This window comes from Arachis ipaensis, chromosome B03 (assembly GCF_000816755.2).
Source record: "Arachis ipaensis cultivar K30076 chromosome B03, Araip1.1, whole genome shotgun sequence".
Lineage (NCBI taxonomy): Eukaryota > Viridiplantae > Streptophyta > Magnoliopsida > Fabales > Fabaceae > Arachis > Arachis ipaensis.
This window is the reverse complement of record NC_029787.2, coordinates 8,400,942-8,411,839: the sequence shown is the minus strand read 5'-3', so window position 1 is coordinate 8,411,839 and position 10,898 is coordinate 8,400,942. Positions and strand designations below refer to the sequence as shown.

The following is a 10,898-nucleotide window of genomic DNA, read 5'->3' as shown; positions in this document are numbered from 1 at the left end:
ATCAAATGAAAATTTTAATAAACAAAATCTTTTAAAAGAAGTTTTTAACAGAAAAAATATAATATACTATGGAAAAATTCAAAATCTAAAATTAATAGTCCCTTAAGTTTATCTAAGTTAAAGATTAAAGAAGAAGATTCTGAAATAAAAGAATTGACAAAAAAGGTCGAAAAATTAAATGAAACCCTAAGTACTAAATTATGACAATAAATAAAGAAGAAATATATGTAACTTATCAAGATAAGAAACAAGAGCTCTTTGAAAGAGAAAATCGTTTGAATTATTTGCAGTTCTCTGAAATAAATCAAAGAGCATTTAAAGCTCTAAAAATAATCTATGACAAGTTAAAAAGAGAAGTTGAAGAGTTAGAAAAATTAATAGAATCTCTAGAAAAAAGTGATGAAGCAATGATAGAATTTGCAGAAATTCTAAAATAAATAATGAAGCTTACAAAAATTGAAAGACCAGAAAATAAAATAAAAAGAAAAAAAGCGAAAAAATTAAAAAGTAAAATAAAGGAGTATAAAAAGGAATTAAATAATCTTCAGATCGAAATGGATGACCTTATAATAAAAAGGATAGAAATAAGAATAAATATAAACAAGTTGGAGTTAAACTTAAAAAATTTATAAATGCCTGGAAAACCATATTATGACTTAAAAGAATTAAAGCTGTTAAAAGAAAAAATGGAGAATGAGGTTGAAAAATTAAAAAGATATTTAGAAACAACGGAAAGTGTAGAAATAAAAGAAGTTTTTGAAGATTTGAAAAAATATATTAAAGAAAAAGACAAACAGATAAAAGATTTTATAAACAATAATTCATGAAAAAAAGAATATTATAAACTAAAACAAGATTAAAAAACTATGAAAATGAAATCAGAATTATAAATACTAGTAATAATAGAAATTTTCAATATCTTCAAATCTATACACATTATAAACATAAAAGAGTTAAAAATTGGTATCAGAGTCAAGTTAACGATTAAGGGTAACACTTTCTCTTTAAGCAACACTTTTAGTGATACGCTTTTAAACCAAATAAAAACAAAAATCTGTAAATCTGTACCAAAATGCATATGTACACTAAATAGACCCTACAAAACAAACACAATGGACAAGTGTGTATCATAGCATTGTTGTTGATTCCCTATTATTTTTGGAGGAAAAAAAGATTCCTTGATAAGCTTAACAAATACTTATATTAATCATCACTTGCAATTCTAAACAAAACAGGTAAATCGAGACATGTAAAATCCAAACTGACCACACATACTTCTAAGATTTTATTCTCGTGAAATTTGTGAGTACTAGAAAACTGTAAGTCCAAGATGAAATAGGATCGAATAAACAACGATCGTTGTCATAGATTTATAGATATTCACGTAGGGATGTCAATGGGACAGGATGGGGGCGGGGGATGCCTCTCTGCTCCCCATCTCCGTCCTCAAATTTGCTCTCCATTTTCGCCCCATTTCCCGCTGTGGGAGAATATTGCTCCCCATTCCCATTTTCTACGGGGTCCCATTCCCGCAGGGACCCATTCCCATCTACATAATAGTTCTAACTAATTATTAATTTCCATATGAATAGGGCTGCAAGTATCTATCTTATACAAAAACTGTAAGATTTTATACGAAAAGTCTAAATGACACGATGGTGACTTCTTTTGAAATAACGCAATGGAGAGACGCAACGACGAGCCAAAGGAAAAAGCAGTGGACGAGGTGGGAGACGCGACAACAGAGAAGAGAATGAACACGACGGCAGAGTTACAAAAAGGAACGCTGCAAATAGAAATTACGACGCAGTAAGGGTGATGGCACGGTGAGGTGTGACGATGCAGTGAGAAGGGTGACGAGGAGGTGGCTGTAGAGAGGTTGGATGGAGTATGGACAGTCTTAGGGATCTCTGAATTGAAGAAGGGTTATGCAAATAAGGATTATGAGTTTTGGATTTCTATATATATGTGTGTGTGAGAAATGACTAAAAAACATATATGAAAAATAAACTATTAAGGATAATTTAAGGAATTTATAAATTTCGGGGAATAGCGGGGACGGGACGGGGATCCCCGCTCGGGTCCTCGCGCTTGCTTCGGGGGAATTTTGTCCCCCATCCCCATCCCCGCAGGAAAAATTCCCCACAATCGAATTCCCATTCGGGGCAGTTCTCGCAGAAATTCCCGCGTCTCGAAAAATTTTGCCATCCCTATATCCACGCATAAGTTTCTTTTTTTTAATTATTATTTTCAATTTTGCTATCAGCCTAATTTGTAATTTCTCATGATGTGCCAATAAAATTTAGAAAGAATGTAATTGCGCTATCTATAAAGGCTGGTTCACTCTAATTTCGCTAGGTCTATCGCGAAATTGACTAAGAATTCATTCTTTTTTATCGCTAGAATTTTGTTGGTTCTGATGACAAAAATAACAGAAATTTTCTTTGTTCAATTTTATTAGAATAAAATACATCATTATAATACTATAAAATTGTGTTTAACAAGTAATAAATTTCAGCGATAAAATTACAGATACAAAGTATTTTTGTAATAAATTCAATCAAGTTCGCATCACTTGAACAGAAAAAGTATGCATATGTACTATATGCTTCTCTTCTTTCGTTTTTTTTTTTTAAGAATTTAATTTTAATACAATGTCAGTGTAAAGTAATTCTATATGTATATTTAATTACGTAATAATACATTAATAAAAATAACTTTTTTTTATATTAAGTGCGTAAATGATCATCTAAAAGAACATATATAATTGCACGATTGTATAAAAAATTTTATACTATTCATGTATCAAAATTAAACTTTTTTTATTATAAAAGCTTATTGATATAACATAAAAAATTTTGCGCATGACAGAAATTTTTAAGTATAACACATAATTTATTGATATAGTATAAAACTTTTTACACACAGTTAATAAATTTTTACACATAACTTAGACTTTTTGCACATAATATAAAAAAATTTTATATGAATATATTTTGTTGTTTGAGTTCAATGATTTAGGCATGTGGACTATAAAAATTTCGGTACTATATGCTAAAATTTATGTATTATGCACTAATATTTCTGTGTTGTGTATTAAGATGTGCGTATTTTATTAGTTGAGTGTCAATATTCTAAATTAGTTTTTAAAAAAAAAATTTGTACTGTACACTAATGTTTTTGTGCTTCGTGTTTTGTTAAATATACATAAGAGAAGAAAAAGATGATAATGATGATAATAAATGAGAATGAAGAGTAAAAAAATAGAAGAAGAAATTAAATAACAAGAAGAAGATAATGATGATAATGTTAAAAAAACGCCTAAAAGAAGAAGTAAAATGATAAAAAAAAAAAATGACGATAATGACTATGTTAAAAGAAGTGCGCTTATATGACTTGGTTAGTAAAATGAATGGCCGTGTAGGTTTATTGTTTTTTAATATATCTTGATCCAAACATAATACATTCAATAAAACCTTATTTAACCGACACTTTTTTAAGTAGAAAAGTAGTTTAAATACAACACAAAGTTAAAAAATAATATTTAATTTGATCTCTAAATTTATATACAAACTTCAATTTGATCTTTAAAATTTTAATTGTATCTATTTAGTTTTGAATTTTATAAGTATGATTCACATTAGTCTTCTGAACAATTTGTAGCAAATAAATATTAATAGAGTACTAATATAATCATACAAATACTATGTTAAATTCGTGAAAAATTATGTGTTTTGACTTTGGAGTTCAAACAACCAAAAATAATGTTATATCACTTGTTTTAAAAAAAATTAATAAACATCAAAATAAGTGATACAATATCATTTTAGACTATTTAAACACCAAAAATAAAATGGCATTGTTTTAAGAAGTTTAATATGATAATCCATTGTCTACATCACCATTCTATTAATATTTGATTGCTAAAATTTATCTCAAGAACTATTATAAATTACATTTATAAAATTTGAGGATAAAATAAAAAAAATTAAAATTTCAATAATTAAATTAAAATTAACGTATAAATTTAAAAATCAAATTAAAAGTTATCTTCAAAGTTAAATAAAAAAGAATAAAGGAAGCCATCCTATTGACAATTTTCTCAATTATTTAGTGTAGTCAAATGGATTTAATAAGCCTTTGAAAAACCAATCTGAAATACGAAATACTACTAAAATTATTAGTGATTCATTCAAAGGTGGTTGTGGAACCACAATCTGAACCCGAACATAGTTGACAAAAGTTGCTTACCTTTAAATTATTCATGTTTATATGAATATAAGAAACCCGCAATTAATAAATTATTCTTTCTTTTCTTTTTTTTTTTTACTCTCTTCTTATCAAATGAGTATCACGTTTAATTTCCTCGGCTTTTCATTGTTGCAAGCATATTCTAATAACTGCACTAACCGCACTATTCATCGCTTTGTATTCTAAATTTTCCACTTTAAATTTGTTCCTTTGGCTGCTTTCAATGCCAATTCAGTAATTTGATTAACCTTTTGTCCCCATTTAGAATTCAACTTAGCAAAAAAGTGCTCTTTTTTGTTGTTGACGATTTGTATATGATTCTTCTCTGTTATTTGTGATTAAATATTATTAGGTTTTGTGCCATCTTTAGGGGTTCCCTTCTGATGGACGACGGGGAGCTTGATTTCTCGAACCAGGAAGTGTTCTCAAGTCCAAACATGGCTGAACTTCCAAGCAGTGGATCAATGGATAGCTTCTTTGAGGAACTCCTCAAGGACAGCCATGCTTGCACGCATACCCACACCTGTAACCCCCCTGGTCCTGATCATTCCCATACTCATACCTGCTACCATGTTCATACCAAGATTGTGCCTGCGCCGTCTGAGGAGCAAGTTGGAACTGACGACACTGCTGAGTCTGCTGAAAAGAAGTCAAAGAAGCGCCCATTGGGTAATCGGGAAGCCGTACGCAAGTACCGCGAGAAGAAGAAGGCTCGGGCTGCTTCTTTGGAGGATGAGGTTGTCAAATTGAGAGCTTTGAACCAGCACTTGATGAGGAAGTTGCAAAGCCAGGCTGCTTTGGAGGCAGAAATATCGAGGTTGAAGTGCTTGCTAGTTGACATTAGGGGCAGGATTGAAGGAGAAATTGGAACATTCCCATATCAGAAGCCAGCGGCTCCTGCTGTGAACCCGCCAGCACAGAACTTACCTGGCTCGTATGTGATGAACCCTTGTAACTTGCAGTGTGATGATCGGGTCTATTGCCTTCACCCGGGAGCAGATGGAAAGATTGCCGAAGGTGCATCACTAACTACTGAAGGATTTAATGGTTGTGAATTTGAGAATCTTCAGTGCCTAGCAAGCCAGAATCTGGCCCTTAAGGATCTACCTTCTTGTGGAGTTGGACAAACAGTGTCTAATGTGAATTCTTCTGCATCAAACAAAAGAAAAGGTAGTAGCTTATTATAGTTGCTCTAATCCTAGGATGAAATATTTGATTTATCACTTAATTCATGTTTATACTTGATTCCCATTTTAGTTACGGGTGCATGATATGGCATGCCTGTCATCTTTGAAATTTATCTTTGCGATCCACTGTTAATTATGTCTAACTGTCTAGTTTTTGCCTTGTAAAATTGCAATTTAAGACTGAAAAAGAGACCACTGGAATTGAAGGCTAGCTTACTCTCTACTTTCACCTGCTTCATGTTTTCTGTTATGGTCATAAATAGGAAGAATTTTGGAAATAAGATAGTCACACAATCTAAATTTTTAATTCTCCTTAGTTGTGCTGAATTATGGAATTATCAATGCTCTTTAACTTCTTTGAGAAAGTCACATTTAATGGAATTATTGATAATCCAAACATTTAAGTTATACGATTGTAGTGGACATCTTAGTGAAGCTACAAGTAATTTATCACACACACACACACACTCATGCATGCCACGGACGTATACAGCTGGAATGGTTATATGACTTATGCTTGCATCCATCCTTTAAATGACTGAAGTTTGTTTATTTATAGGGGGTTCTCGTGCAATGACAGCTGGCTGAAGAATAAAATGGTACTTTTTGTTGTAGCCATGTTAATATCTACTTCCAATAACTCATTACCAATCGCAACATCAGCCATCCAGAAGGTCATCTTTTAAAGTAATTTTCTCTGTTTGGCCCTCTGCTTGTGTAATGGGTTGGGATGGCTGTTCTAGTATTGGAAGATGAGTCCTAGCTCAATGTTCTGTTAGCAGAATTAGCAGTTGATCTGTAGCTGGTATAGCTTATGCAATTCAATTTGCGATCTTTTGATTATCTTTGAACTAGTTAAACTGCTATCATAAATGTTTCTCTACTGGTTCATTCTTGAATCATGTAAGTATTTGTGTTGTTGTTTGCACTGTTTAATGATCCAATATTTAAGCAGAAATTCATGATTTCTAAGTACAATAAGTTTGTTATTGCTGGATTACAGAACTTGGGGAGATGGGGTTGTGTTTCATCTTCTAGTACTCTGGATGTGTACAGGTGAGGCACCATTATCATTGTATAATACTGTAATCTTTTAAAGAACACTACTTTGTGAGACAATAAAAAATGGGTTAGTGCCTTAGTGGCATTTTTTCTTCATCTTGATTTTTCTGAATCAGTGGTTTATTTCTGTCTTAAGCATTTTGCTGGACAAATGTTGACAATGTGACTGAAGATGTCATATATGGGCTCTCCTCTTCCCCGAATCAAGCCGGACTTGTGATTTGCTTTGTGTTTGATATAAGTGGCTGTTAGCTTTGCTAATTGACACTGGCAACACTAGTGAGACATATGTACATAGGTGGAGTTGACTTAATGAGAAGTTTTATCACAGGGATCATCATGCATCATTCTCATCAACTAATCACTTGCCACATGGGAACACAGCAATGCTAAGAAACAACCACCAAGAAAATAATCAATCATATAATTAAATTAATCGTGCATGCCTCCACCCAAGGTTCCTAACATCTAAATTGAGATTTTTGTTGGAATACAAACCTAACACCATTTAAATTTATTTGAAAAACTATGCTTACAACTGTCATTCTATGGGGTAAAATTTATTGAGACATGTGAAGATAGATATTTGCTTGTTTTTGATAATAAAAACCCTCTCGCGTTATACCTTCACAAGGTTGTACCTCTTAATTCTAGTGTTATTTCGTTCGCCATACTTTGCCATTGTGCTAATATTGTAGATTGAATGGATTGTAGATTTACAAGAACCAATTAACTGACCCTAAATTATGAAGTACTATTAATGGAATCCACTTTAACAAAATTGGTGGATTGACCCTTTTATATAGATTAACGTTTTAAACGGATTTTAACTACGGTAGGAACTTTAAACTTTTAAGATTTCTTCACGCAAAGAAAGTCTTGTTCTGAATAGAAAATGATAAATCATGCTCCAATGACACCGTATTCTAAGTTCCAAATTTTAATAGAAGAGAAACAGAAAGTAATTTAAATAATCTCAGCCTTGGGTATGATTTGGTTAGTTTTGACCATCAGCTGTCCAGATATCTTCGTCATCACCATCTTCATTGTATATATTCTCAGCCATTTGCCACACATGGAAAGAATTGTCCTCAGCCACACTTGAGATAACCCATGGTTGATTCTTGTTCCACGAAAAGTCCGATATCTTCCCTTTGTGACCACCATGAGAGAAGAGTAGCTCAGGAGGGCCACCATCACCATCCCCTTCATTCTGCTCATCCCCGACTCTGAGTCATCATCACCACACAAAGCATGCAAAATCATAAGCCACCGTTTTTAGTAATGTGTAACTCTTTGCAAAGGTGTAACCAATAAACACATAACAAAGGAGATCAACACAACCAATGTCAAAAATGAAAGTGAAACACCCTTAGGAGGACTCTTTTTTCCTTTTACCTGCTAAGGTCCCAAACGTTCAGCCTTCTGTCAGCACCTGAAGATGCCAACACGGTCTCATGATTAGGATCCCACTCCACCTGGTACACCTCATCGCTACATACATTTAGAAACAAACAAAAACAGTGAGCAAATATAGTTATACAATATGACTTATAGCTTGCTACTGTGATTGCAACATGAGCGTAGTAGCAACAAAAGAAACACATAACGTGATACATAAAATGACATACGTGTGGCTACTCAAAACATGCAGTGGCTCCGCCAGTTTCCTTGTATCAAAGAGGGCAATGGTGGTGTCTGAAGATGCTGTAGCTACAATCCATTCATTATATGGATTGAAAGAAATAAAGTTCACCTGATTTGACCCAAAATCGAAAAATAAATAAAAACAGATGGAAGAACTGAATGAGGAAGAGAAACCGATATCAAGGGTAGCCAATTGTATCAGAAACAACAGTGTAATCTCACTGTTCCAACATGAGAGTTCCTATTTCCTAAATTCAAGGAATGAATGTGCAAAGACTAAAGGACATATAATAGTTCAACGCAACTTCATAATACAGAAGATCCCAATGGAGGCAGTTCTCTTAATGAAACTAGAACTCCTCTTTATATTTTCCTCTTTTAGGGGAATTTTGGATTTTAAAACAAGTTATTATAAGAGATGCTAAGATCAGATCAGCACAAGCAACATGGACTTCTACATGACATACACATTACAGAATGATCAGACTCACTATATATGCTGATCCTTTGAACACTTCTATTAAGAATTGCATAAAACCAACTTAATAAGCTTGATGAACAAGAAGACTCTGTAAGCATTAACAATCACAGGCATTACCTCATTCTCATGTGCCTTGACTGATTGCTGGGCCTTATTTGTCCTCAAGTCCCAAATGATTAATTTGCAATCATCGCCAACAGAGCCAAATAAACTCTCGTGCTTTGAATGCCAGGATACATCCCCAACCACGCCATCATGTGCCTGACAAGAAATAGCACACAAATTAACAAAACAACCAACATCAACATCACAAAACAATTACCATTTATCAGACAAGCATAATTGAATCTCAGCATCATTACCTCAAAAACATGGATCGCATCAAGCACATTATCTTGATCCGCAGCTAACACATCCCACACGCAAATCTTTGAGTCATGGGAGCCACTCAAAAGATAGCCTTTCTTAAAAGGGCTCCAAGACAAACCATACCCTTCTTTGTCATGACCCCTCAACCTCAAATCAGGATCACAACCACTACCTTGTTCCTTTCCATGCTGCTTCTCAACATCAAACACATAAACCTCAGAACCACAAGTCTTGGAAGCAACAACACTAGGGTTCTGGGGCATACTCCTCGCCCTATTCACCTCCCCATCAACCATAATCCTTTGGGTAACCTCCACCTACAAAGAAATAAGTAAATGAATAAATAAATCTCACTGTGTCATTTCATCAAACACATGGCGCCAAAAACTCAAAGCTAGTTAGTTTTCTATTATTTAATCATTAACAAAGTTAAACCTTGGGCAGAACCGGGTTTTCAGCGTCAACAGCAGCAGCGACAGGCTGTGATGGGTTGGCAGGAAGAGCAACATTGGCGAGGATGAGGTAGTTCGGTTCGGAATTTGAAGTGTGAGTTGCGTAAAGGATCTTGTGGAGATTGAAGGAAGGATGAGAATGGGGTTGTGGAGAAGAATGGAGCCAGTGAACAGTGAGAGAAGGCCATGGGAGAGGGTGCGAAATGACAAGATCGTACAACAACGGCGTGTTCCTCTTCCAAACGGAGAACTCTTCTTCGACATCATCATCGTACTCTTCTTCCGCCATTTTTTCTTTCGCTTTTGCCGCTCTTTCTGTTTTCCCTCCAAAACTCTCTCTAATGTGCAATGGAAAGAGTTTAGGATAGGGTTTCTTTTTTTTATTTGGGGGAAAACTGGAAAAGCTTCGTTTGAACCGAACCGTAATTGTTTCCCGTTCACGGTTAGACCAGTCTGGGCGACCAATTTAACCCAACCATGGAGACATTTGGGCCTGAATTGGCTGGGCCAGAACCCCAAAGTCCAATACGAGCTTCGGCCTTTAATTTTCAGATTTTGTATTTTTTTTTTCTTTTGTTATTATTGTCTGAATTGATTGATAATTAATTAATCTTAACCTTTGTTTTTAGGGTCAGACAGTAAAGTGTCACATTCATCCATTCAACTTTGTAATTGCAATCAATTAAAGGGAGTTGCTTTAAAAATTGGAAACCGATCATGTAGTGTTCAATCATTTCTGTGATGAAATGATAACTAATCTAATAGAAACACTTTCATTTTATCATAACAGTGTGCATGGGCCATATAGGGGACTTGTTATCATGCGTCAGCTTGGCGAAACATATGAAGTGTACAAAATGGATTTTGAACCTTTATATTGTATTAAAAGTTAAAACAGAGAGTTCAATATATATACACTACTATTTAATCAATATTTAAAGATTAGTAAATTTTTTCACAATGATCATTTCTAATTTTTTTCCAACATTTGGAGTTTGAATTATTTGTATGTGATAAAGTGTAGGCGTGTAGCGGCAATAATCACCTCCTCAGTCAATATTAGTACATTTCAGCTATTTTATTGACTTTATAACACTTTCTTTAACTAAGGTTGATTTATTTTTGCAGAAACATTTTTATCATTGTTAGATATCATGTTAATATTGTATATTTAAATAATATGATTTTAAGGAATACGCTATGTTCCAGATTTAGCGCCTAGTGTTTGTAAGGAGATGAGAGTAAAGGAAACGGATTCGTTGTCGGTTAAAGAAAAAGGGAAGAAAGAAGAGAACGAGACTATTTTATTTTACAGATGGATATAGGTATAGATATACACTGGATGAGTATAATTGTTCCTAATAAAATAACACTATTTGATTTAAGATATAAAAATAAAAAAATAAAAATCTATTTAAAAAAAAATTAAAGTATAGAAATTAAATCTTT

The 10,898-nt window shown here is 33.5% G+C and overlaps 2 protein-coding genes across 6 annotated transcripts; one reads left to right on the top strand and one right to left on the bottom strand.

The window, feature by feature from the left end:
• LOC107628782 (basic leucine zipper 23) lies at positions 4,346-7,128 on the top strand. 5 transcript variants are annotated; one of them, XR_001617856.2, is made up of 4 exons: positions 4,355-5,421; positions 5,998-6,037; positions 6,442-6,494; positions 6,637-7,044. XR_001617856.2 is itself a non-coding variant. In XM_021118007.1 (3 exons), the coding sequence occupies exons 1-2, from the start codon at positions 4,635-4,637 to the stop codon at positions 6,474-6,476; spliced, it is 822 nt and encodes a 273-aa protein (XP_020973666.1). In that variant the 5' UTR covers positions 4,346-4,634; the 3' UTR covers positions 6,477-6,494; positions 6,637-7,128. The 5 variants fall into 5 exon arrangements, 3 of the variants coding, with proteins under 3 accessions (XP_020973666.1, XP_020973667.1, XP_016186869.1); XM_021118007.1 differs by lacking the exon at positions 5,998-6,037 and having other exon boundaries at positions 4,346-5,421; positions 6,637-7,128; XM_021118008.1 differs by lacking the exon at positions 6,637-7,044 and having other exon boundaries at positions 6,442-6,579.
• LOC107628783 (WD-40 repeat-containing protein MSI3) lies at positions 7,340-9,874 on the bottom strand. The gene is made up of 6 exons (XM_016331384.2): positions 9,433-9,874; positions 8,991-9,314; positions 8,746-8,889; positions 8,132-8,256; positions 7,899-7,994; positions 7,340-7,729 (listed from the first exon to the last, which is right to left on the bottom strand). The coding sequence occupies exons 1-6, from the start codon at positions 9,736-9,738 to the stop codon at positions 7,498-7,500; spliced, it is 1,227 nt and encodes a 408-aa protein (XP_016186870.1). The 5' UTR covers positions 9,739-9,874; the 3' UTR covers positions 7,340-7,497.